Below are 27,435 nucleotides of genomic sequence, written 5' to 3'. Positions count from 1 at the left end.
CACAGAACAATGAAAACAATGTATCCTGTCCCATAGTCACGTGTCCTGCAATCACCTGCTTTTTCCCCTTGTAACTTCTGCTTTGGCCAAGTTTATGTGGCCTTTGCCATGACCTTTGACCTCTACAGAGAAACATCTGTTTGAGGGAAAGGATAGCTGACATAATCCTGCCCCACATCTATTGATGTGATTTACGGTTAACCGTTAAGCAGCTGTGAAAAAACAGGGTAGTCACTGAGCGCTATGTGACAGCAGTAGAGGGAGGGTTAATCTGTGGATTTATCCAAATATTTGTCTAAATAAATACATAATTAGCTAATTCTATTACTTTTTACTCTTTACAGCCTTCAATTAAAAGCCACTGCTGATACTTTCAACAGGTTTAAAGTCCCACTGGGCTGCTGCACTTTGACAATCATTCAAAACCAATTGCATATTTCAAAGTGCTATTTTGTTCTCTCTAATCTGAACTGCATCCAATATAAAGGAGTTTGGTTTAAGACCTGTGACTACTGAGGCTCAGGTTGCAGGTAAGACTCCACGTTGATCTTAGTTTATACAGCTATGCTGAGCTGAGCCACAGGGATAGATTGGGATCTGTGGAGACCAGTTAGCCACTATAGTGAAACCTGGCTGCTGAGAGATTGGGCATTCCAGGGGGGATTTAGCTGTGTGGAAGAAAATGCTCAACTGAATCCCATGCAAGGATGTTCATCCTTTTCAGTCACCCTCAAACAGAAAACCCACAAATGCCTTTCAGGTAAAACAATGACACTTTGTGAGAGCATTTTTTTTTTTTTAGGTTAGGTAAGTGCTTTTGTGCGTCTCTACTTAAGACATTTCAAATAATTCTTTGTGGAGGTAAAAAAATATAGGTTAGAAGTTAAAATCTTAATGTCCCTTACATCTCCACACCTGAACATTATGAGATGTGTCACCGGACTGATCTTGTGTGTACTTTTTGAAGTGATGAATGTGTTTATTGGGGCTTTAAACGTGACAAGGGGCGTGCACAAAAACAGAAGTCAGCACAACTGGAGCGATAAAATGGATCAGAGCAGATGACTGATTACTCCAAGGTTAAGTATCCTGAACAAGAATGAGGGATGTTGTTCACAGCAAAACACGACGCAGATATACGGCTCAGTTGTAAATAATCGGACAAAGAATTTCACGCAAATAAGTAAACATGTCAGACACAAAACTGATTTATTATTAAAGGTATTCAAGTAATGCAGAAATATGTCACATTGACCAGTTCAGCTACAAGTGAAAGTATTGTGTCTGAGACTAAGATGGTACTTACAGTTGTGTCAGATATATACAGATATTGTCTGATGAAGTGTGACTAAAATAGGGTCAGGTTCAGGTTTGAATCAGGGTTAAATAAGGTTTGGCCTGAGGTCAGGGTTAAGGGCCAGTCACACCAGCGTTTATTATTGCAAATATTGGCAACAAAATCGATTCATTCATATGCAATTGTTACCATCAGAAGATTTACCCTTAGGAGGTAAGTAAATCTGCACACTTGCATGCACTGAGTTCAACTTAGGGAAACTTTGACACATTAATTTGTGCCACTGGCTGATAGAAAGCCATCTCAGTGGTGCTGACCTTTGAGGGAATGATGTGCTGGATAGTCCAAAATGGCAAAAGTTGATGTAGCTTATTAACTTTGTTACACCAAGTACTTTTATTTAACCCTCCTCTGTCAGAATACACTGCTCACCAAAAGAGAAATGGTGCGCAGAAAGTTATGACACAGGAGTCGATAGGGTAACTACCTCTTTTAAAGGTGCAGTATGTTATTCTGGAGAATGATAGATGATTGTTGAGTCTCATTCCCAGGTTATTATCACTGCTTTGAGTTGGGAGTTTGTTCCGACTACCAGCTGTTGGTCGTCAGTATTTGACAATCGGAAATGAGACTCAACAATCAGCTATCTTTCTCCAGAGGTACATACTGAGCCTTTTAAAAGAACTGAGCAAACTTATTGTTACTTCAGCGACCACGCTTTGCTAGCTAGCTAGCCCTTCAGTAGCTCTTCACTATGTTAAATTAATTCTGAGAATAAACTGGCCAGGTGAAGTAAACGGCCAAAAACAATGAAACTAGAAATAAGTCTGGTGAGCTATTTTGACAAAATAGTTAGCGGCTAGCTCAGCAGCTATAGTTTACTAGTAGTCTGGGGAGTAGTCACTACATCACCAAGCTTCTAGAGCCACACATTTTGCAAGGATGGACTCATACATTTCTGGGGTGAGATACACAAAAAAAAACAACAGCAAATGAGTTGATGCTGAATCTTTCCTATTAAAGTCAGAGTAGTGGTTCCCAACTGGTGAAACGCAGTCCAAAAGTAGGTCTTGGGTCCATTCTGAATGGACCGCAAGTGACTCATGAACATTTCAAGTTTGTTAAAAACAAACTTTATTGTGAAGTACAGTGAATTTTTGGCACAGAGAGTTTATTTTTTAGTGCTGTTTGCTGCTGTAGAGTGAGTGACTAACGGGCAGCTACTTGACAGACAGCAAATTACCTTGACGATATGGCCAAACACAAATACGATGCTGAATGTATTAAATTGTGTGGACCTGAACTAATGACTAAGGAGAAATCTGGACCCTGAGGCTGGACCAGCTGGGAACCACTGCGTATCAGCATCTCGTACGTTGGTACCTATTACCTTGTACTGATTATTACATACTGCTGCTGGTGTTGAATATACTTCTCAGGCTTGATGCGCAGATCTCATAAAAATTCTTCACCACTTTGACATGAACGTTTCAACATGAAATGAGTGACATCAAGCGAAAGGAAACTAAAGTTTTAACATTTTTAGCAACTTTCATTGAGCATCATCTGAGATTCCACCTGCATTCACTTTAAACTGTGTGTGAATGATGAGAGACAGAGATGTAATAAAGCCACGGTGTTAGTTTGACAGTTTGACACTGCCTGAGGAATGTGGAGTTGATGCCGGAGGCGATACCAGCAGGTGAATGAATGTCCGTCTGTCAGCAGGCCTCCTGATCACAGCCGCCCTGCCAACTGCACAAAGCCAGGCCAGGAATGTCTAAACCAGTCTGGAGAGGACAACAGGAGAGGAAACTGCCCCTACAACTGTAAACCTCCTGGGGTTTGGAGTCGCAGGTCACTGAGAGAGTCAGCTGCATTGGGGTCCAGGGATGTGGGCGTGAAAATGGTTGCATCTTCATGCTGTGCTGATTGTTTTAGAGCAAATTTAAACTTTAGCCATGTGAGCAGCCTGGCTCTGAGGATCGCGATGTTGGTTGGTCAGTCGATGACTTGACAAGTTAATATTTTGACAGTTTGGCTTCTGAATGTACTTAAAGTGCCACTACTATCTGGCTTTTTATAATAGTTGCTCAATGGTGCCCCCAGAAATTTTTCATAAGGGTGGACAGATGGGAGCACTGAAAAACCTTAGAGTGGCACACCAAGAAGTTAATCTCAGGACTCTGATTATGCTGTTGTAGTATGTAGGCTTGTTAAAAGCAATGTCAATATCGAGAGTTAAGGAATCGCATACCGATATATTATGGGTTCTTATTTTACAGTTCATGTTACTAATTATCTGATATGCACAGACCACTACATTTTACAGTGCAGTAAAATGTTTTACAGTTTTACAGTTAACATTTTGAGCTCCACAATAATCCTGTTTTAATGTGTTATGAATTGAAATATGTTAGATTATTCATTGTTCTTCAAATACGCTGGTTGTCCTTTTCCTCAAAAAGACAAATATAGAATCTTGATTTGTTTAATTTGAAATTTTAATTTGAGTACAGTGGATGTAAAGAACAAAACATTTCCTGGGAACAAGCCCTCTCAAGTTTAGGGGAGATTCGTGGGTACACATGAACCCGTTTTCATTCAGATATCTTGAGGTGAGAGTTCAAAGGACTCAGTGCTTTATTTAACACCCTTCCCACCAAGCTATGCAGACATAGCTGGCACAAACGGATGCCTCAGGCCCTGTTTAGATGACAACGGTTTCTCTAAAAACGGAAAAGTCAGTCCGTTGTGTTTTAAAAAACTAATGCATTTATATGACGACGTTATTGAAACAATCTCCGTTCACACGGAGCCGCAAAATCTACTGGAAACGCTTTAGTATGTACGCCAGGCCAATGGGTGGCAGTGTAAATTTGCAAAGCAACACCACAACATGACGCCATGCGCCTGCGCTGAAGCACCTTCCTCTACAACGCGGTGATTACAAACCAAAACAAAGAAGACACAATGGTGAAAGCATGCACGGATAACTTTGTCTGGATGGATGACAAGGTGGAGTTGCTACAGTAACAGATCTACACTTCACTTCAAATCAACAGGGTGAGCAGCACAAACAGAGCTCAGCATTGTTGTCGTGACGGTCAACTTTCTCACACATGTCTAGTGACTGGAACCGTAATGCGCATGTGCGAAAAGTCTCCGTTTTCAGAGGAACTGCATATTGCAAGTTTACATGACAATGGAGATGCTACCGTTTCCAAAAAATTGCACTCTGGAACCCGTTTTCAAAACGTTGCGTTTTCAGGCACCCAAAACGCCGCTGTCGTGTAAACGATCGGCCAAAACGCAACTAAAGTTTACCGTTTTCAGTTGAAATCGTTGTCGTATTAACGGGACCTCAGGTTGTGAGGTTTCACAAGATTCCACTTTCACATTAGCATAAAAATGAGTGTGTCACAGCCTCTTAAAGACAGTTATATCTGCCTCCAATTATTTTCACCAGGAGGAACCAATGGGGGGGGGCAATAATATTATCAGCAGTATCAGTTCATCACCTCCAGATTTTGCCATACGAACACATGTTAGCTAGGGTCAGCAATAAAGTTGAAAGCTTTAAGAGGTCATGAGCAGGCTTTTTTGTTTGTAATATGTCTGTTGAACTGTAATGATGTGGTTGCTAAATTACTATTATGGGTATAAGAATGTGTAGCTACCAGGTGCCTGTGGATATGTTGAGTTTTAATAACAGTACTGTTGGTTTGTTCAGCTTTGTCTGAATAGATAAATAAAAAATTTGAATGATATAAAAAAACACTGTCATTTTTAGCATTCTGGCATTTAGTCCAAAACACTACTGTCCCGCCCACCAGTGTGGTTGTTTACTTTAACAGCACTTTCAGTGATTTATGATCTCTGTCAATCATGACAACTATGTTTGCTTGCTCAGAGATTGTTAATACACACCCAAGCTTACACCCTGATTTTACAAATTTCCAAACAACAGTAACTTCTCATTATCTCATCATCAACTAGACGGCTGTTTCCTCCTCACAGAGGGTGAGTTACAAAAAAGAACAAAGCACTAGTATCTAGGCAGAGTAGAGGCAACACTATCGACACATCACAAAATGTCAAGGGTCAATTATACACAGCTAACCCACTTTGACTCTGCATCGTGTGACTGGAGCGCTCGCTCTATTTCTATATTCTCTACAAATTGTTTTCACTGTGTAACCCTCACCCTCCTGTTTTCTCGTCTTTGACAGACGTGCAGCATTGTGTCAAGAAGTGAAACATGCACTACTAAATTAAGCCCTATAAATGTTTTGTGGGCCACCTGCCAAAGTGGACTGGACTACAAAGGAGGAATCTAGAAAATGTGGCACTCCAGTTGTAAATTGTCTGAAGTGTAAACAGGGAAGGTCAGGGCCTAACATAATTTGACATCTCTTAAAATACATGGATGTAAGACAGGGAAAGTAGAAGTGATATTTTAAGTGACACCTCACTTCTACCTTGCTTCTAAACACCTGGCCTGTGTGTTTTCTGCAGCAGGATAAAAATCAGCTTCAACTCAGAATTACAAAATTGCATGCTCTACTTTAACCTGACATTTAGGCCAACCAGTAAGCAATTTATCACGTCTCTTCCCCTGTGTTTCCCGCAAATATTGTTTCACGTATTTTCCAGGTTCTGTCATGTGCAGTGACCTTTGTTGAAGTGTATCCCGGTTTGCGCCACACATCACAGCAGCCGCCGCACATCCAATGCTGCAGAGACTTGCTCAATGACAGGCAAAGAATGTGGGCCAGTTGACTCTGACATTGAGGCCACATTATTCTCCTGCAGTCACTGCGTTCCCTTTAATTAGGATTGTTCGACCTGTGACCTTTGGAAAGGACTTCAACCCAGAGGCCTCTGCAGGTCAGGGAAGTGAAGCAGGAAGAGGACACACCCTTTGGTTTTGATCAAGAAGCATGAGACAGGAAGCTAACCACTCAGGTTAGGATACAGCATGTAGACCAGGCCCCTTGGAAGTGTGCTGGGTTTTGAGGACAAATTTGTGGTGGTCAAACTGTGGAATTACAACTTCTGGGTCTGTCACGTGATGTCAATGAGCTTAAAATGATTTTTTTCCCCTAGACTTGAATTATGACAGAAAAGTCTGTTAATCACTGGATAAATCTTTCAGAGAGTCACAGGATTTGATCTGTTTGGTCAGATAATATTTGGAAAATCTAGAAGAGCTGCAAGATTAAATCATTTTATCCCCATTCAAGTTAGCGGAGCACTTCTGTGGTGGAAGTCTCTAGTGCAGCTGCTCTATGTGCCTAATGAAATGGAAGGAGTGCCGATCATCCAGTTAATTTTGTATGCAGCTGTTGAACATTTTGGCTGCATACACCACTGAGCAACTTGCATAGAAACAAACGGGGTCCCGCCTCCAACGCTCCTCCAGATCCCTTCATTCATCCCTGATACAGACACAAAGCAAAGTATCAACCTGGTGTTCATGTCTGATGACATCATGCTAAAAAGTTCAGGATCTGGTTTCAGTTTAAAGACGATCAGATTGACCTCATTTGTCATTGTCTGAGACTGTGTCTTAACAAAAGCCCACCATGACCTCATAAGGAGCTCAGTTTCAAAACTCACCTAAACTGTTTTAAGAACAACATCTCGCCTGCTCATCCTATGTTGTTGGGTGCACAGTTTACAATACAGTATGCTGACGGGACGTGAAAGGGAAAGGCATCCTCAGAGGTCAAAGGCTAAACACAACTGACAGTTTTATTATTTATTTATTCATTTTGTCCATTTACCACCACTTGTATGCCTGGAATGACTAGTAAATATTTTGTACTTATACACTGGCACTTTAACAAGTGAAACTAAACCCCTGTTCTTAACCTCTGCCACAGGATGTGCAAGTTGCACTGGCAGCAGTTTTGTTTCTGCCCAAGATTTTCAGGGATTTAACTACAAGTACATACAGCTCAGTGATTACATAGGTCATAGTCTGTGCCTTTCCTTCATTCCTCATGTGTCAGCTGTTTTCCCCCCTCCCCGTTGTTTCCTGTGGTGCCTTGTTTGTCTCACTCTGTGTGTCTGGGCATGGCGCTCATCAGTCCTGCTGCCAATCTGCCTCCTCACCTGAAAGTCATTCACTAATCAACCCCAGCAGTTCAAATACCCCAGCTCTGCAGTTCAGTCTCAGCCAGATTGTTCAGTCTACCTTGCGGTGCTAACCATGGCCTACTTGTTGCTAATTGCCTTTATCCTCTTGAATCTAAAAACCCTCTTCTCTGTGCCCAAACTCACTAGTCACCCATAGGCCTGCCACTCCAGCCTGCCAAACTGTTTCCAGCCCTGCTCAGCCTGTCTGCCCTGTTTCTCCCGAGTGCTTGGATTAACCCAAGACACTCCTTCTTGCTTTATTGAAAATGAATCCACTCTAAACTGAACAGCTGTTTGAGTCATGCTTCCGGGTCCAGTTCGCTCTATACTCTACAACAACATAGACAACATGTCTTCACTTTTTCCTTTGTACAAAAATACACCCGCCATTTGGCTCTCAACATTTAGAGTCAGATTCTGCGCAGTGGCGATCTCCATGGTTTTGAGTTCCCGCCCATAAACCCGTCTGAACAATTGCAGCTGCACAATTAATGGTGAGCACACTTACTGGCACACCTAGTTGTCAATCATGACACTCTGTTTTAATAGCATCAAATAAGTAACGAAAACCAAAGTTATCAGAAAAACAAACACTTGAACAGACATCAGCATGAGAAGAATCACCCAAAATGACAGAAACCATCTTTGGGAAAATTTAATTTGATGTGTACTTTGAGTTTTTAATTTGGCACATGTCCAGTCTGCTAACATGGAGAGAAAGAGGCTTATAGGTAGGCAACCTGTAGCCTCTCGCCCCACTCTCAGTGGCTCCCTATGGCTTTGGCAAAAAAATATCTAGAAATTAATAACAGCTATTTTTAACATTTTAATTTTGACTTTTCATTGTCGTTGGCCTGCGTGATACTCAACTGTAAAAATCTGTATCACCTTTTCCTTTGAAATTTTGCCAAACCTCAACAGCAATAGCTTGTGTTGGATCTCCCGAGCTAAGCCAGCTATGGATTCCAGATTAAAAAGTCTTGGAGGACAATAGAGAATTTAACAGTGTATGGACATATTCCTTTGCTCTTACCAACAACCCTGCAAAGATGAAGTACCAAACAATCATAAATAGCCCACTGCAGAGTAGCCACCTTGTGGTAAAACATATTAATAAATGCTCATGTTACTTTCCGTATAAGGCTCAAATATGTTTTGCAGCTCCGGGCAGATTTTTTAAAGAGCTTTTTGGCCAAAAATGGCTCTCTTAGTAAAGGTTGCGACCCCTGGCCTATACTGCAGCCAGCCACCAGGGGGCAATTGAGATCGGCTAATGTGCCGACCATCTTTATTGTACTGTCTATAGTACAACCTCATTTCCTTTAGAACCCCTAAAAACTTGATTAGGAACAAGAAGTATTTCTCCGACCGCTACATTAATTATTCACTAAATAAACAATAGTTAGAGATAAAATTTAGAAAAAGGAAAAAAGATATAAAAACTTTAGCAAATTTTGCTGGCTTCAGCTTCACATTTCTTGTACAGATATGTCAGTATTATTGATCTTATTTAACTCTCAGCAATATAATACTTCTTTAGGCGCTTCAGCATTAGCCATTACTCTCATGCACACTCCAAAACTCATATGCCTGAAATATCTTCTTTTTTTTTTAACATACAGTACACACTAGAGTCCTGTATATAATCTGACAAAGCTTTGTGGGTTGACAATGATAAACAAAAACAAACCAAATGCATGTTTTCATGAATGGCTGCTGTTGTGTGTTTGCCAAGATGATGGTGTGTGTGAGTGTCACTGCGTATCCCAAAACACTGACAAGAATGAACCAACCGTCTGCATGGTGATGTTTATGAAACTAGTGATTATCAAACTATGAACATTCCTTGGGGATGTAACATATCAGAACTTATTTACTTTATATTTACACAAGAATATTGCTGAAGAAAACAATGTCCAATTCTTTTCTCCTCTAATGCTGAATGACACTGAGTTATTGTTGAGGCATTTTAATCCAGCTGTTATGCTATCCAGGTGCTATCAACTCTTACATAATGTAACATGAAGTGATATCAGAGAGCCCCTCTTCACTTCAATCTGTAAGTACACGTCTGCCTGTCATCACTATTGTGTGTCTTGTGTGTATTTTTTTCTCACTAAGCACTGTGCATTTGTTGTTTGGTGATGACACACTCAGTTGTCAGCCTTGAAAACTGCATGTGCAGCACATAACCTGGGCGCTTTAATAGCTATCCACACGACTTTGCAATTGCGAAGTTTTCAATTTCTTGCCCAAAACGTGATATTTTATGGTAGGAAGTCAAGAGAGGAAGGGGCAGAACCAGCCTCCACCAGCTGTTCTCTTTAGTCTGCGTTTTCCGACAGTCCCTCCCTCCTGTAAAGCTGCCCAGATGTAATGGCCGACCTGCCAGTCTGAACCACATCAAACCTTACAAGCAGGAAGCTCCCCTTCACTGTTATTACTGAGATAAAGATCATCACATGCACCATTGTCATCCTGCACAACATAAATCTGTGTTTACACCTGAAACATCAGCCAAGGAAATTATGACTTCTGCTATTTCTGGGAAGCAGATAAAAAACAAATAGTTTAAGAATAAAATGAGTACACTTAGAGTTTAAATTCTTAAAGCTTCCTAAAGTTTATCCTGAGCATTTAAAGCACGAACAGTATAAGCACTCAGCTTCAGATCCTTGACCCTCTTTGTCTCCATGACCTGTCTCTGAACCAGCACCTTTCCAGAAACAGTCTCTGCAAATAAAACAAGCTGCTTCCAGCTAACTACTAACCCTATTTGTCTCACACAGTAAAATCTCACTCTGTCACTCTCTTTTACCTGCATCCTCCTCACTGTGAAATACTCATCCCAGGCATTGCAGACAGTTTCCTCCAACATTGGCCATTAAACATGAAAGCTGGGCTCTGACTGGAAAATAACAAGTCCCAGGTCTAATTATGCTGGTTTAGTTTATGACCTGTCAGCTCATATCCATTACCCACAACTGCAGAATGGTGAGCAGCCTTTCAACCTCTGTTTCCAGCCTGCTCATCACTCCCCAGACCAGGTGGGAACGAGTGAAGAGTTCACTTTTCGCTTTTGTCTTCTCCTTTTTAAGTTAACAGTTTTACAACACGTATTGATTGTTTTAGTTTGGACTGCGGACTTTTACTGAGAGCCACAAAATTTCTCACAGTTTCTCACAGTCTGCTAAAGACATGATTCAGTCGTCTATGAGAGGCATTTTCTTTAACATTGAGTTTAATTGTCACCTCCAGACTACAGACAAATAAACCTTGAGCTATAGGTTTTCTGATTTTGGACAGGAAACACGTCTGTCAAATTTTTCCAGTGAACAGTAAAACTAACTGAAAATTTTCAGAGAAGACACTTCAATCAGATGGAGGTTTAAAGCTATGTTTGTATAAATTTAAGAGCTGTTTACACAGAAAAGTTTGTCATCTTTAACTCTTAGAATACAGCCAGTATTTTAAACATGACCCATCTTCATTTCCAGTTGTTTTGCATAAGGACTAAAAAACTGACACCACATCAAGAGCATGTTTGGCAGGTTACCAGCAGTTTTTTTTAACTATTATATTACATACTGTCAGGTACAGGTATGATTAGAGACCACAAATCACTGAGACAAAGGTGAACAAGCTGTTGCTTACCATAATTTTGCATCATGTTGCATCGTGTCTTTTGATTTGTCTTATAACTTAAGTAAATGTGACACTATCAGACAGAAATCCAACTAGATGCTATTTATCTAAATATTGTTAAAGGTCCAGTGTGTAGGATTTGGGGGGATATATTGGCAGAAATGGAGTATAATATCCATAACTCTGTTTTCTTTAGTTTTTAATCACCTAAACATAAGAATTGTTGTGTCTTTGGTATAAGCCAGTTATACCTACATATGGAGCAGGTCCTCGTTCATGGAGTTCACCACTGTAGCCCAAAATGGACGAATCAAACTGTGGCTCAAGATACGCTTTTGCATTTTTGCTACAGTAACCATTGTTCTCCTACATGCTTGGTACATAGAAGTTCCGGACCTTTAAGGTCAAGAGTAAGTGAAGTGTCCTAGAAACTATGTTCATATATTGTGCTGTTTTCCCAGTTGTGTCATGTTGAGAAATTTAGTTGCTTTCTGGGTTATGTGTACCATCCATCCATCTTCTAACTGCTTCATCCTCTTGAGGGTTGCAGGGGGGGCTGGAGCCTATCCCAGATGACAGTGGGCGAGAGGCAAGGGACACCCTGGACAGGTTGCCAGACTATCGCAGGGCTGACACATAGAGACAGACAACCATTCACACTCACATTCACACCTACCGACAATTTAGAGTTATCAAGTAACCTAATCCCCAATCTGCATGTCTTTGGACTGTGGGAGGAAGCCGCTGACACGGGGAGAACATGCAACTCCACACAGAAGGGCTCCCACACCCGGGTTCGAACCGGAAACCCTCTTGCTGTGAGGCGACAGTGCTAACCACCACACCACCATGCCGCCCTATGTGTACCATGTGTTATACTTTTTTTTTTTTTGAGTACATGAAGTTCTGCATTCTTGTACTGCGCAGAAGTTAAAGGAAGGTGGTTGGGGTGGTGATGATTGCTAAACAAATTGGGGTCACTTCCTTCTGTGTGCGGTGAGGTTTAGGTACTTTAGAATGGCTTAGGTAAAGATGGTGGTTTTGGTTAAATATATAGTCATATATTACTTAAAGTAGGTTGGTCTTTTTCACAGAAGACATTTTGACATTAAGATAGTAGTAAAAGCACAGGTAGAAATAACCAAATTAGTGACAGCTGTATTTCATTTAGCTACGTCAGGGTCCTGTACTGTGCATGCTGGTTCACTGTCACACTGTCATGGCTCACTTGAATTGAAAAGAGCCATCCTTGGACGCATTTTCCACTGACGTTTGTCAGCTGAAGATCTATATTATACATTTATATATATCATTAGATGTAATTGTTATCCTTTTAGTTATCTTGAAGACCCGTTGCATGTGAGCAGGTATCTTGAGAGCTGAGTGTGTTTGCTGAGATGGAGATGCTTGGGATTTCTGAAGCCTGTGTTTTTATTAGAGCGGAGATGATCCGTGACTGCTTACACAGAGCATCTGAGCAGTTAGCTTCTCTGATGTGAGCTTATCGTCAGCTGTTAAGAGCGGCGTGAATTCCTCGGGCCTCAGGCTTCAGCCCCAAGTGTTTCTGAGCAGATAGGAAGAGAGAGGGAGCACAGGTGCAGTTCTGAACTTAACATCCTGCAGCACATGATGATTAGACCGAGAGGGCCCATGTCACAGAATGATTTTGGTAGCAAAGAGGTGGATACCACGGGTAACTGAAAAGGGCCAGTGCCCTTCCTAGAGTCTGGATGCTGCCCAGAGCAGCAAAACAAATGAGTGCAAATGAGAGAGCTGGCGAGCCCAGTCCAACTGACCTCTGAGGGGCCAACTCACCCGGGTTGCATTGTATTTCTTTTTAAATCATTATCATAATTATTTTTATACTTTTTTTTGCATTTCTTTTTTTAGAAATAATTAATGCATTTATTTAATATTTTGATATATTATTATATATTTATTTTTTAATTATTTTATATTAAGTTTTTATATGCTTTTAAAATTAAATATTACTTTCACACTGATTTATATGATGTCTTTCCCTCTTTTTATTATTAGCTCAGTCATTCTTCTTTCTCCTGTCTCTTCTTTATCAGCTACAAATATACACACACTCACACACATGCACACAAGTGCCCTATATAACCACCCTCAGTACAATAACAGTTTACTTATTTATAACACCCGATTTTTGTTTGTTTGTTTTGGTTTGGTTTGTCCTGTTTCATCTATATTCCTTTTTCCATCTACCCCCATGTATGCATTGTATGTAACTACCTTGATTTTTTTTGTACTACCCTTTGACCTTTGCACTTAAAAAATGCTTTCAGACCTATAGATGAGCATGAAGATTCATTTTGCTGGAAACAGTCTTTCAAATAAAAATAAAAAAAATCAACTTGGCGCACTTATGAACTATTCCCTCAGTCTTGATCAGTGGATTGAGTTTGCTCAGCTGTCATCGTGTGTCATCACCTAAGAGTGGAACTTTGGTCACGTCATAATGAAGATGTAGGTCGTAGGATGCAATTAATAGTTTGTGAAAAAGCTAATAAGTGGACCTTGAGATAATATTATTTTGCAGACAGCCCTGTATTTACTTAATGCACAAAGTTCTATTAAAAATAATCAATTACAAAAGCAGTCAAAGGTAAAGTAGTAATAGTTTGAATGATATACTACATGTTGTGACTTTCTCAACCAGCAGAGAGGCTCCGTTCTGGGTGCAGCTTCCAGCGTGTATTTATAAACTACTGGATGTCAGACTGTCAACGTGATTTACAATTTTGGGGACAAGCACACTTTATAATTTTAGATTTAATGGTTATGACTCCTCTATTTTAATTCCTTAATTCAGGACGGGAAGCTGTAACACAGCACTCCCAGTGGTCGTATGTGAGGGCTGTGGAGCTGCAGTTTAGGGTGGGGGTTTTCCCTGTGCTAACACCTGAGCTGGCTGAGCAGAGGAGCAGCTGCAGCAGAGCGTCTGTGAGCTTACCAAGTTCCTGAAGAGAACCACACAGGGGCAGAGAGGCGGTATGTCTCACACAGGACAACTGAGAGGAACGTCCCAGAATATGCTGCTCCTCTCCAAATCTGTTTAAAAGAAGCCAGGGGGTAACAGTAGGTGGTTTAGAGATGTGAATCATGATGTTGTACCACTAGGAAAGAATCCTTTTAGGGCCAGTATGGAGAGAAAACAGTGACAAATAGTTCTAGGTGTATGTCGGCAACACATTGGGATAGGTTCAGTTCTTAAAATGTTGCTCATGAAAGGGAATTTTCTTGCAAACGGAAGAAGATTACGCAATATACAAGGAAATTAACAGACTGAATGACAGCATAGTTGTAAGTTCTCGTTTTTGTCACTTGATTATGAAAATGTGTTGAAATGAGTCATGCTGAAGTAAGTCGAAACTGAGATATGAACATGCAAGTCTACAGTAAATTCAACAAACTACACAGAGGAAGCTGTCTTCTTTCAGTCCTGAGTGGTTGAAGACATATGTTTTAATCAGCAGATGAGTGTTTGTACCAGGCATATCAGTGACAAATGTTAAATACCAACCTCTCAACTGACAGACATTGTTGCTGTTGTTCTCATTTGTCTCCTTCAGCGACTCCACTGAGGTCTTGTTGGAGACGGTGCCTTCATCGTCAGTTTTCTCCTCCACATTCTGCTCCACAGGTGCAGCAGGAGGAGGCTGCTCAACGACGTCCTCTTTGGGTTTGTCCTCAGAGCTGTCTGGGGACGGGGCTGGGGGTGCAGACTCAGCGCTGGGTTCGACAGCAGGTTTATCGGCCTCAGCTGTGAAGGACAGCAAAAACAAACCACAAAACTTGTTCAGTGGTTTTCGGGAACATTCTGTTTCTGTTACCATTAATCCAGTTATAGCGTGACACTTAGAAGTCAGAACAATATGAATTAAATGAAACAACACACTGGTTGAGTCATAATAGAATATACTGGAAACAACATTTATGTCATGCCATATATACAGGAAGTGAGACTGTTGCAATCAATGCATTGCATAACGTTGTTGAGACATCATTTAAACTTCTATGACATTGCAGATCTGATATTTGGTTCACTGTGCTCTGTGCAGTGGTGAAGGAAGTACTCAGATCTTTTACTTAAATAAAACTTCTGATACCACAGTGTAGAAATACTCTGTTACAGGTCCTGCATCAAGTTTATTTTTATTCAAATACAACTTAAATAAAAACTAAAACCAGGTGTTAAAAAACATTTTAGAGAACTGAAATAAAAATGTAATAATAATAAATATTGTGTTCTCACAGTGTCTTTAGTTTTAGATTTTGTCAATTTGCTCAAATTTGTTAGCACTACAAGCACGAGGAGGCGCTGGTGAATGTTTATAGAGACTGGGATGACAACATGACTGTGAGTCAAATGCTTTCACAAGGTGCTTTTTGTATTGTAATATCTATTCTGAACTTCTTAAATCTAACAAAAATTAAACTAAAACTAAACATTTAAAAGGATAAATCCTAAACTGAAACAAACAAATCCTCTGTGGAAACAAAACGGAATTGAAAACAAAATAAAAATAAAAATAAAATGTAAAAACTATTGAAAAACACAAATTATTATAACTTTGCTTTGCATTCCACCTCATACGTAAATAAAAGTACGTATAAGCATCACAAATATGCTTCCAAAAGTAAAAGTCATTATGCAAAATGGCCCATTTCAGAAAAACGTATATTATTTAATTGGATTATAATTAGTTACGTAACAATGTGTTCATCACTTAAATGATGCAGCCAATAAAGGTAGAGCTAATTTTATTGACTTTATATACTGCTGGATAATTTAATAATGATAATATGTCAGAATGTATTAGCTGATTTTATTTTGTATCAAAAATCTAAATCTGCAAAGTAACGTAAGTTATCAAATAAATGAAGCGGTGGAGTAGAAAGTAAAACATTTCCCTCTGAGATGTACAGAAATAGTAGCATTAAATGGAAATACTCAAGTACAAGTACCTCAAAATTGTACTTTAGTGCAGTACTTGTACTTGGTTACATTCCACCACTGGTTCTGTGCTTAGCACCCACATAATGACAGTATTTCCATACAGCCTGAAGTGGTTTTGCCCTCTCTGACAGTCAGGGGGGGATTTCTCTTGGGCAAAGGCATTTCAGGAGGCCACCATGTTGGTAATGAGGCGGCTGATTACTGACCAGTTCCTAATGAGCCACAGCCATGCAGCTGTTGGAGGCTGTGGGAAAGTAGGGCAGCCCCATCATTATCTGACCCTGGGTTAGGTGGAGGGAAAGCGGATGATGAAGGGGAGAGGAAGGTGACCATTGCTCTAGACATTACTCTGCCATGAGTAAGATGGCTCCTCAGGCATCATTCCAACCTTCAGAGACTCGTCACGTCCGTCTGGTTTATGGCGGGTGACTAGACACTTTATCACAGGTGGACCCCTGACCTGACTGTCAGCTCAGCATTCTCCTTTGGTATACTCAGAGTGGACATGTCATCTGTATTTGGTATTTGTGTGAAAAGAGATAAATTAGAATGCAATATTTAAAGAAATAGTTCGATATACTCTGCCAGGTGGCAGTTGACGTACTTGAGAAAGAGTGTGTAGGATTTAGTGACATCTAGTGGTGAGGATTGCAGACTGCAACTAGCTGAAACTTCTCCTGGTTAGAATTCCTTTACTGTGAGCCATCATCCGCAGGGGTCTTCAAAACAAACAGACTATGTGATTAAAACCCATAAAAAACCAACACTAAATTAAGCAGTTTCACATAACTAATAAGTGTTTCTCCAACACCTTTCAGCTCGTTAGAGACGGGCTGCTAGCCCAGCACCTGCTAATATTTGCTCCTCTTTTTTCTCTCATAACTTAAAAGCCACACGTTTGGGAGGTCTTTTCTGGGAGCCGAATTATCCACAGAAGTCTCTTTCTCTCCAAAACAAACAGACCTTGTGATTTAAAGTGGTAAAAACACTGAATGAAGCAGTTTCAAGATGAAAAAATTAGCGCTTGTCCGATGTTTCGGCGTGAAATGGCTGCTAACTACAGTAGTCAAAATGAAAACATGAATGGCCCTGTTTAGAGTCAGGGTTTAGCTTGTCTGTTCTGGGCTACTGTAGAAACAGTGCAACATGGTGGCCTCTATAGACGAGGAACTGCCCCTGTGTAGATGTAAACAGCTCATTGTTGGGTAACGAAAACGAAAACAATTCTTATTTTCAGGTGTTTGTACACTAAAGAAAACATACTTATTATATTATATTCAATTTCTGCCAATATATCCCACTGAATCCTACACGCTGGACCTGTAATCTTTTCTTTGTCTCTCTTAGTGGAGCACAGGCCATCCACAAATCTTCTCCAGCACTCTCAGTTCTGGGTCGCTTTTTCCAGTTCCATCCAGGTGTACTTTACTTCCTTTGCCTCTATGTCTGATGATTTCCTATGACGGTTTCTCTTCCCTTGTGTGTTCAGTGTTAGAGCCTCTTTGGTTACATTGGTTTTTGGGTCTCCAAAGGGTGTGTCTGATCCAACCCCACTTACTTTTCCTCATCTCTGTGTCTGTTCTCTTTTGATTTAATTTCTCCGGCATAATTTCATTTCTTATAGTGTTTGGCAGATGTATCTTCAAGATATCTTGGGTACTTGTTGACACAGGTCTGGAGTTTGTTGGTGGACTGAACCATAGAGCCTCCCTGATGTAACACTGGTGTTGAATATCCTGAGTTTGGTGTTTTGGTGTTTGTCCTTTGAGTTCCAGATGGACCTCAGTGAAACAAAAGCTGTTTCAACCCTCCCAATCTGGGCTTGAATGTCTGCATCTGTCCCTCAGTCTTTGCCCACAACTCTTTCAAGTCTTCTAGCTTTGCTCCTTCCGTGTTATTGATGTGCATTACTTTGGTCTGGTCTGGCAGATGTTGCTAGCAGGTAGTAGTTACCTTCGCCGAAATACTGGAAGGAAGGGGAGTAAAGCAAGTAAAAAAAAAAAAAAAGAAAGAAAGGAAGAAATAGCCAACCAGCGACTCTAAAGCTTACTTGCGGAGCAGCAGCTGGGTGCTGTAACTATCCCGAGTATTTTAGATGAGATAAAATAAAATAAGGAGATTTTTTATTGGGCATTTGAGAGAAACAGGCGACACAACAGCACACAGCCTCTCCCTATACACACAATACATCCGTAACATTAAGCAATAGACAGACACACACTTCATCTCTTACTGTACAGCAGTTTGATTGATAGCAGAACGAAGGAAAATTTATACCTGTTCCACTTACAGTTTGGTTATCTGTAGCTTCTGCCTGAAGGCATCAGCTCGTACTCTTTGTGAAGGATGTACTTTGGGTCACAGGTGATTTTAAGGCCCTGCTCTCTGACTGTCTCCACACATATTTCCTGGAAAGCATGCCAACTATTTTTCCAGCCCTTCAGATCAGGTATGGGAGATGTGATTTGAGTTTGACGGACAGGTTACCAAACCATGCAGCGGTGCCATAATGAATAACAGACTCAAGAGCTGCCCTGTAGAACAACAGCATAATGGTGTTATGCACGTCATGGACCCCGAGCCTTCTCAGGAAATGCAGACGCTGACTGATTTATGAACAATCATACTCCACCCGATGAGTCAAAATGAATATCTGCCTAAGTGCCTAAATGTTGGTACTTGCTCAACTCTTTACGTGGTGATTCTTACTGGGCCACTGTCACCAAAAGACCTGGGACTGAAGACCATTTCGTTTTTCTTTTTTCTTTCTGACATCAGATTGTGCCCCTAACACCACTGCATGACCATGGCGGCATCACCAAATGTAGTTGCTTGTGTACTTTCTACATTCTTTCACCTGCTGTTGTCTGCTGTTACAAGAAATGCACAGGACCATCAGATTATAGGGGTTCACTTTCATTTAGTGATGGACGAAATGTCCAAATAAATATTTCTGAATGATTTTTTAATGTTCAGTGTGCAGGTCCAGGTCAGCCGATCGAACATTTAACTGCTCACACATCCCCAACTTTTCCCACTCATCCACTTGCTGTTATCGTAGGGTGGAGCTAATGTTGCCTTGTACGGTGAGTGAATGTGAAGCGATTGAATTGGACGCATGGAGACCTCCACTAGCAAAGGCCAATGGAGGCCAATGATGCACTCACATGTTTCTTGGACGGATGTTCTATTGACAAAGATGAGTTTATACAGTAAGTTGTAATGTGGATGCCACATAGATGCTACAAAGATGATGTGTTGCATGGCATGCAGCTCAGAGCATTTAAACAACAGGTTAACAACATAGTGTAAAGGACACAGATCAGGTGAACCATGATATGTGATTGGGAACACATTTTTCAGATTATTCTGACACCACATGCAGTTTATATTCCTCCTTCATGGCCACATCTCTTGAAAAATGTATTCTTATCTCAATGCAACTTTTACCTGGTTAAATAAAGCAATAGAAAGAGGAAGTCTTCGCACTAAACCCATAGAAAGTGCCAAATGAGACTGCTGATCCTTTGCAGGTGAAATACTTTTCACTTACAAAGGAATGCTCAGTCCTGTTAAAAGCTGACAAATCTTTGATAAGTTTTGCCTTTGTCACTTTTGTTTCCTTTTGTTTAAAATGCCACAGACCAGCCATGTTGTATGATGTGCAGCTTTGCAAAGTTTCTTAGTGCTAATAATAAAATTTTCCACTTAGTTGCCTGGTGGGCTTTATTTTAGTCATCAGTTGGCCCATTGATGTAATGATGCGTTCCTGTAACACTTCACACTTATCACATTAGAACTGTGTGTTTTTAAGGAAGTTTCTCATCACTTGAGTCTCAAACATTTGAGTAGCTTCCACTTCAGATCCAGACAGAACGTCTTAATATGGTATGTGTTAATACATTTAAAATAAAAAAATAAAAAATAAAAAAAAGGCGAAACAGTGTGAGTGTTTCCATGAGGTTAAGGGTGTGAGATGACTGAGGTTGTGGCTGTTAAGATGAACAAAACTGTGGTTATCTTCAGTCCTATCTCACGCACAGAAGTTTCTAGTACGTGCTGCAGAAGCTTAGCCATGGGGTATAATTTGATAAGCGTCTGGCTGATTTCTTTAGCGTTCACTTAACTAATTGAAACACTTGAGATACAACAAGTGAGTTTGAGTGCACTGGACAAGCAGTCATCGTTATCAGCCTGATCAGATTCTTCTCTTTGCCATTAAGTTAAATCAAAACATCAGTGACGAAACCCAGATGCATGATTAGAAATTTCGCTGCCCTCCTGCTCTGATTGTTCACAGTTTCATTTCTTTTCTTTTCCGTGAGAGGAAGAGAACCATCTGAAAGATAGCTGCTTTTCAAAGCAGCCAACAGCACTGGCCATTTAAAGAAAGTGTGGCCCAAGGCAGAGAGGCAGGCCCGGACATGAAGGGTACGTTTTACCTTTCTAGGCCAGCTTGGGTAGATGTCTTTGAGTAAGACAAGAACACTTCAATCATTGTCACACAAAGGAAAATGTCAAAACAAAATGATCAGAATAAGCACATATGGCTGCAAACGTGTAGTTAAAAATGTGGCAGAAAATATACAAATTAAAGAGGAAGCAATTCAAAAACATTTTGGCCCCATTATCTAATATCTGTTTTTTTGACATGCTGCATATGAAGAAAAAGGCTTTGATAGTTCTTAAATCATAATTTGAATTATACAGAGCACTCATTTTTACAGCAAAATGACCTCATGCTTAACACACCCTGTCAGCTGCAATTATGGCAAACTGAGCATACTTGTATTTTGTTAACTTGGCTTCCATTTCCATCACGTGGTAGACATGAGTACTGCAGGCTACATTTTCAGCTTGTCTCTCCTCTCAAAGACAGGAAGCGATGTGTGTCAGTTGTGCATACACTCTCCGTCACAGACATTTCAAAATTTTCCACAGAAGTCTTTAGCTGATCTGAAATCATCTACATAAGTTGTGAGAGTCAGGCTGCTGTGAGATTTTCAGGTTTCCTTCCTATGAAATTCACACCAACTGTGCTCACAGTCCAATCACAAAACATGCTGTGGTTTGATGACATTACTTGACATAGCCTATAGTAAAAATTTATCTTTTTTTTTTTTATTACATATCAGCATTAGGATGACAAATCAGTTCCTGTAGTGGAGCACATTTTCTGATCAGGTTTGAATATTTTAAATGCTTGCAGGACATTCACAGTATCTCACAGTATCCCTGAGTTAAATTAAAGTGTCGAGGGCTCACAAACTCTGCTTCCTTTTATTCACTTTAACTGAAGTTGTAAAAGAGGAAGGAAAATATCACACAATTAGCCCACAAAACACTTCAAAATTCACAACATGATTTGCTACAACTGAAACAAATGTCCTGTTCTGTGTTCTTTGAGCTCAGCTGATACAATGACACAATGAAAAATGATTCTCATTCAGAGGTTTGTACTCACCTTTCTGCTCCTCCTGTGCTTCAGGTTTTGCCTCTGGTTCTTGCGGCTCTTGTGTAGTAGTTTCTGCACTTTCAAAGGTTGTCAGACCTAAAAAGCGTACACAGAACAGGATTTATAATATTTCTGCACAACGTTGTTGATATACACTATGAGTGTGTTGCACTGACCGTTCTGAGGTGCAGAATCAATAGGCAACTCAGGCTCAATAGTGCTCAGAGGGATGTTGGCTTCATCTGGTCTGGAAGTAAAGTCTACAGAGTAGCGCTAAAGGAAATGACAATTCAGAACACACACATTAGTGCCACAACATTAAGAGCATTGGTCGACAATTTGGGAATGAGACAACTGATACCACTTTCATGTCTGTATGCTTAATATAAGGCTTCCTCCAGCAGCAGGAGAATCAGATTAGCATAAAGACTGGAAACAGGGTGATGTTTGTGTTTGTTTGTTGTAAAAACAGCAATGTCATGATGTTACCTAGTCGTCATGCTAAGCTATGCTAACCTGCTGCCAGCTGTACCTTCATATCTTAAAAAATAAGGTATCAGTGTTCTCATCAACACTCAGAAGAAGGCAAATAAGCACATTTCCCAAAGTATTGAACTATTCCTTGTATGGTGTGAAATCAAATGGCTCCTCTACTGACCCTTCCTCTCTTCCGTGCGAAGTAGCAGGCAACTCCAAATGCAAGAGCTACGAGGATAATCACAACTAGGATGATGATGCCTAAAGGAGGTAACACAGTTTGAAATAATATTTATTAAGAGGAAGACATTTGCTCACATTGTGGCGATACAATGTGGTCTCACACCAAGACATATTTCTACTGTTGAGGGCTAAACTTACAGTAGGTGGTATCATGCACTGAAGCACATTAAAATGCAACTCACCAGTGCTGTCGCTTGCTGCTGCTGCTGTCTTTGGCTTAGCAGTGGTGGCTGTAAAAAATGCAAACAAATGTAACATCAAACAGCGCCACTGAATATGAATGTCAGTATAAACATGCTAATGAGCAGTCAAATGTCCCTTCTGTTCATGATACAGTCAGAAGGGAAAGCTGTTCAGTCCATTTTTAATTACATATTCAACTAGTTTAAAGCTGTACTAATAGGGTTTTTTGCCACTTGGGAGCAGCAAAACAGGCTGAAAACACAGTGGTGACATTATCACCTTACCAACCCGGTCTCACAGAAACATGCAAAATGACCACAGCCTGTCAACAGCACATTACGTGGTGGTGGTACGTAAATGCGTTAAAACAATACCAACTGGAAAGTCAGTTGTGATCCTTTGTCATGGTAGACACACAAATTCCTTGGTTCAGTAATATCATGCAGTGTGCAGTGGTGAATTTTACAGCCCAGCCCGCATTTGTATATGGGCCCCATGTAGTTAGCAAATGAGCTGAAAAATGGGCCCTATATGGGACTGTTCAAGGGTTCCATAATGGCCCCACATGGGTGGGTTTACCCAAGTGGGCTCCACATTGGTTATGCAACGGCTACCTGGGTACCAAGTGGGTATGAGGCCCAAAATAGACATAGTACCTTGGGCCCACTTGGGTGAAACCACCCATGTGGGCGATTGGCATGGGGCCATTATTGAACCCTTGGACAGTCCCATACAGGGCCCATTTTCAGCTCATTTACCACCCACATGGGCCCCAAATACAAATGTTGGCTGAGAAGGCCATATGAAAGGCAACAAAGTCCATGTAGAGGGGAGGTCAAGGTGGGGAATGGGTCAGACAAACACAGGACTTTCACCCAGGTGATTGCTGTTTGTGTCCTGTGTGAAACTATAAGTTCTTTTTTTTAAATGATCAAATTTTTCTTTTTTTTGACGTTCACAGCACACAGCAATGAAAACATAATTCTCAAAATGATGAAATGACAACCACAATGCACACAATGAATGTCTGAAAGACACTAAAAGTCAGCGTGGATTTCTTTGAACTTAGAGCACTCATACATTACATAGTTACGTAATGTTATGTAATGAACTTACGACACTTTATGACGTACTTACATCCCATATGTAACGAAGGTTATTTTAACCCAAACCACAGTCTTTTCTAAACATAACTAAGTACTTTTGGTGGAAATACACCACCTATGTCCATCACGTAATGCTATTGGGCCCAAAAAGAATTTTCCCATTAACTTACATGGGAAAGGGACGTCTATAATTGAATGGATGCAATTTTTTGAGTTTCACAGCCCCCAAGATCCCCAACAGTCCCTATGGATTTGATTCATTAGGTCCAACGACATTTTGAAAGTCTAGAAAAGCTGCATGATTGAATCATTTTTATCCCCAAAGTTGGCAGAGAGCCAAACCTGAAATTAGCCACCACACAAACACTTGTCTATTTGCACTTTTAAGAGACACAGAGCTACATCTGCATTAATTTGGAGTTGTGTTTCTGTCCACCTGATAATTGTAACTCCAATATGCACATTCTCAATAACTCTTAAGGGAAATATCTGGCTTCTAGCTGCTAAAATCTCCACTGTGTTCAGCTGATAGTTGCTAACTCTGATAACCCACATGGGTTCCCAGAGTCAACTCAACTCAGCTCAGCTCAGCTCAGCTCAGCTCAGCTCAGCTCAACTCAACTGACTCAAGTCAAGTCAAGTCAACTCAACTCAAATGACTCAAGTCAAGTCAAGTCAACTCAACTGACTCAAGTCAAGTCAACTCAGCTCAGCTCAGCTCAACTCAACTCAACTCAACTCAACTGACTCAAGTCAAGTCAACTCAGCTCAGCTCAACTCAGCTCAGCTCAGCTCAGCTCAACTCAACTGACTCAAGTCAAGTCAAGTCAAGTCAGCTCAATTCAACTCAACTCAACTCAACTCAACTGACTCAAGTCAAGTCAAGTCAACTCAACTCAAATGACTCAAGTCAAGTCAAGTCAACTCAACTGACTCAAGTCAAGTCAACTCAGCTCAGCTCAACTCAGCTCAGCTCAGCTCAACTCAACTGACTCAAGTCAAGTCAAGTCAAGTCAGCTCAATTCAACTCAACTCAACTCAACTGACTCAAGTCAAGTCAAGTCAAGTCAGCTCAATTCAACTCAACTCAACTCAACTCAACTCAACTCAACTCAACTGACTCAAGTCAAGTCAAGTCAGCTCAACTCAGCTCAACTCAACTGACTCAAGTCAAGTCAAGTCAGCTCAACTCAACTCAACTCAACTGACTCAAGTCAAGTCAACTCAGCTCAACTCAGCTCAACTCAACTGACTCAAGTCAAGTCAAGTCAAGTCAGCTCAACTCAACTCAACTCAGCTCAGCTCAGCTCAACTCAACTGACTCAAGTCAAGTCAAGTCAACTCAAATGACTCAAGTCAAGTCAAGTCAACTCAACTGACTCAAGTCAAGTCAACTCAGCTCAGCTCAGCTCAGCTCAACTCAACTCAACTCAACTCAACTCAACTGACTCAAGTCAAGTCAAGTCAACTCAGCTCAGCTCAACTCAGCTCAGCTCAGCTCAACTCAACTGACTCAAGTCAAGTCAAGTCAAGTCAAGTCAGCTCAACTCAACTCAACTCAACTGACTCAAGTCAAGTCAGCTCAACTCAGCTCAACTCAACTGACTCAAGTCAAGTCAAGTCAAGTCAGCTCAACTCAACTCAACTCAACTGACTCAAGTCAAGTCAACTCAGCTCAGCTCAACTCAACTCAACTCAACTGACTCAAGTCAAGTCAAGTCAGCTCAACTCAGCTCAACTCAACTGACTCAAGTCAAGTCAAGTCAAGTCAGCTCAACTCAACTCAACTCAACTCAACTGACTCAAGTCAAGTCAAGTCAACTCAAGTCAACTCAACTCAACTCAACTCAACTGACTCAAATCAAGTCAAGTCAAGTCAGCTCAGCTCAACTCAACTCAACTCAACTGACTCAAGTCAAGTCAAGTCAACTCAACTGACTCAAGTCAAGTCAACTCAGCTCAACTCAACTCAACTCAACTGACTCAAGTCAAGTCAAGCAAGTCACAGGAGGCAACATAAATGTCAGGTACACAGCACACACATTCAGACATCAGAGAAAAACACGTCAGGGGGACTCAAATGCTAATGGTAGCTCTTTAGCCTGGATGTCAGTGGAGGAGGAGGATACCATTCCCCAGTTTGGGGACAGATAGAGTAAAGGCACGATCACCCAAGCTTGAATTTGGAGTGTGGGACAACCAGGAGCCCCAGGTCAGGGGTAAGGGGGTTCGTGCATCATTCATACATAGAGACACAAACAGAGCCAGGACAAACATGACTCATCTCCAGTACTAGCTGAACAAAGATTAGATTAGACTAATGACGGAGCATCAAATGGTACAAAATGGTTTATTTGTCAGAAGACTCAACTCACTTTTCTCTTTGGGCTTTGGATTGGTTGCAGTCTTTTTAGTAGGCTCCTTGGGTTTAGGTGTGGTCACTGAGGGCACTGTGGTGTGGCTTGTATTGCCAGGACTTTCATCACCTGAATCAGAGAACATGTTATTCCACAAGCAAACAATGATACAGACAGGAACAAGAAAGACATGATGATGAGTGGACGGTCTGTAAAGTCCAAAATAATTGTTATAGAGGGAATCCAACACTTCCGGGTACATAGTTACAATAATAGCTCTCACTCTTCTGCTTTGTTGTCAAGGGTGAAATGGTGCTGTTGCCCTTCGTCACATTCATGGCACTGCTGGTAGTGACATCCATTTGTGTTGTGTTGATGATTGGGCTGTTATCAGTGGTGATGTTGTTGTTGTTGCTGCTGAGGGTTGTTACAGTGATGGCGTAAGTGACGTTTGCGCCAAGTTTGTCTGAAGCTGTGGTTATTGCTCTGACTGCTGTATTTGCTGTGACAGAAACCACAGCAAAACCTGCAGAAAACAAAATGGCCTTTTCAAAACTATTCAATAGGTGAACACAAATGTGAGCAAAGCTAAAGCACAAAACACTGGTTTGAGATCAGATTCAACAGACTTTACTTTATGTTTTTCTTGGTGTTTGCTGGTTTTCAGTTTTTGTGTCTTTGCATACATACAATAAAGAATTAATCACACAAAACAAACTTCACTGCAGAGTAATGTGTTAATGTTTAAATCAGCCCTGCACTGCGACTTGCAGTACCTCTGTTAACTGTAAGCCTTAATGGGCACCAGCTATGTAAGAGCTGCTTGCTAAGGTGTGGCCCTGCTGTTTTACTTATGCACTGTGACTTCGGGTTTTTATCCATTAGCAGTAACATTTTATTATATTATAATTTCCATTGGTTTTTTAACACAACTAATTACCTGATGCCAGATAAAAACTGAACATCTAATCTACAGGGTTCTCAGTAAAAACACTTCTGTATTGACAACAAAACTTAACACTTTGTTAGTGATAAAACCAATGGTTAATGCGGTGTAATCTCGTACGTTTCAATAATACAAGTAAACATATACATAAAGAGCCTTACCCAGGATAAAGAAGGAAAGACCAAGTGAAGGCATTGTAAGTTTGTCTAAAGGCAGCAGCAGGTGGAAAAAGCTACAAAGTCTAGATTATTATCAAAGCTCTGAGCCCGGAGGTGATGCTTTTGCTGCTTTTCTTCCTCAATGCCTCAGAGCATTGCATGCCTCTAAAGGAACCAAAAAAGAGGATCAACGCCTCTGACCACAGCAGGATGCATCAAAGAAGAGTGTTGCTTAAACAAGTAAGCGAGAGGAAACATACTGCTGGTGCGTTGCTTCAGACTCTCCTTTCACTGCACTCTTCTATTTTGGTTCACTGTAAAGCTAAAGTTCATTTTTGCAAACAATATGGCATATTTGCGCAAGCAGATATTTTCCTCTAATGTTTACTTCTTAGTGTTTGAGTGATTTGCAAATTTATTTATTTATTTTATTTCCTCTA

General features: G+C 40.7%; 1 protein-coding gene across 1 annotated transcript in view; it reads right to left on the bottom strand.

Annotated features, from left to right (window-relative positions):
- LOC117255815 (uncharacterized) overlaps positions 1 to 27,169 on the bottom strand; it is a 28,249-nt gene extending 1,080 nt beyond the window's left edge. The window contains exons 1-9 of the mRNA XM_033625019.2: positions 26,999 to 27,169; positions 26,175 to 26,417; positions 25,910 to 26,020; positions 22,428 to 22,475; positions 22,184 to 22,263; positions 21,702 to 21,798; positions 21,535 to 21,621; positions 14,634 to 14,873; positions 14,064 to 14,161 (exon numbers count right to left, since the gene is read on the bottom strand). Coding sequence (XP_033480910.2) covers positions 14,109 to 14,161; positions 14,634 to 14,873; positions 21,535 to 21,621; positions 21,702 to 21,798; positions 22,184 to 22,263; positions 22,428 to 22,475; positions 25,910 to 26,020; positions 26,175 to 26,417; positions 26,999 to 27,032 — 993 coding nt within the window. The 5' untranslated portion in view covers positions 27,033 to 27,169 and the 3' untranslated portion in view covers positions 14,064 to 14,108. The remainder of the gene's footprint in view (positions 1 to 14,063; positions 14,162 to 14,633; positions 14,874 to 21,534; positions 21,622 to 21,701; positions 21,799 to 22,183; positions 22,264 to 22,427; positions 22,476 to 25,909; positions 26,021 to 26,174; positions 26,418 to 26,998) is intronic.
- Positions 27,170 to 27,435: the final 266 nt, after the last annotated feature.

This window comes from Epinephelus lanceolatus, chromosome 3, assembly GCF_041903045.1.
Source record: "Epinephelus lanceolatus isolate andai-2023 chromosome 3, ASM4190304v1, whole genome shotgun sequence".
Taxonomy (NCBI): domain Eukaryota; kingdom Metazoa; phylum Chordata; class Actinopteri; order Perciformes; family Serranidae; genus Epinephelus; species Epinephelus lanceolatus.
The sequence above is the reverse complement of the archived record's forward strand: the minus strand, read 5'-3'. Positions and strand labels throughout refer to the sequence as shown.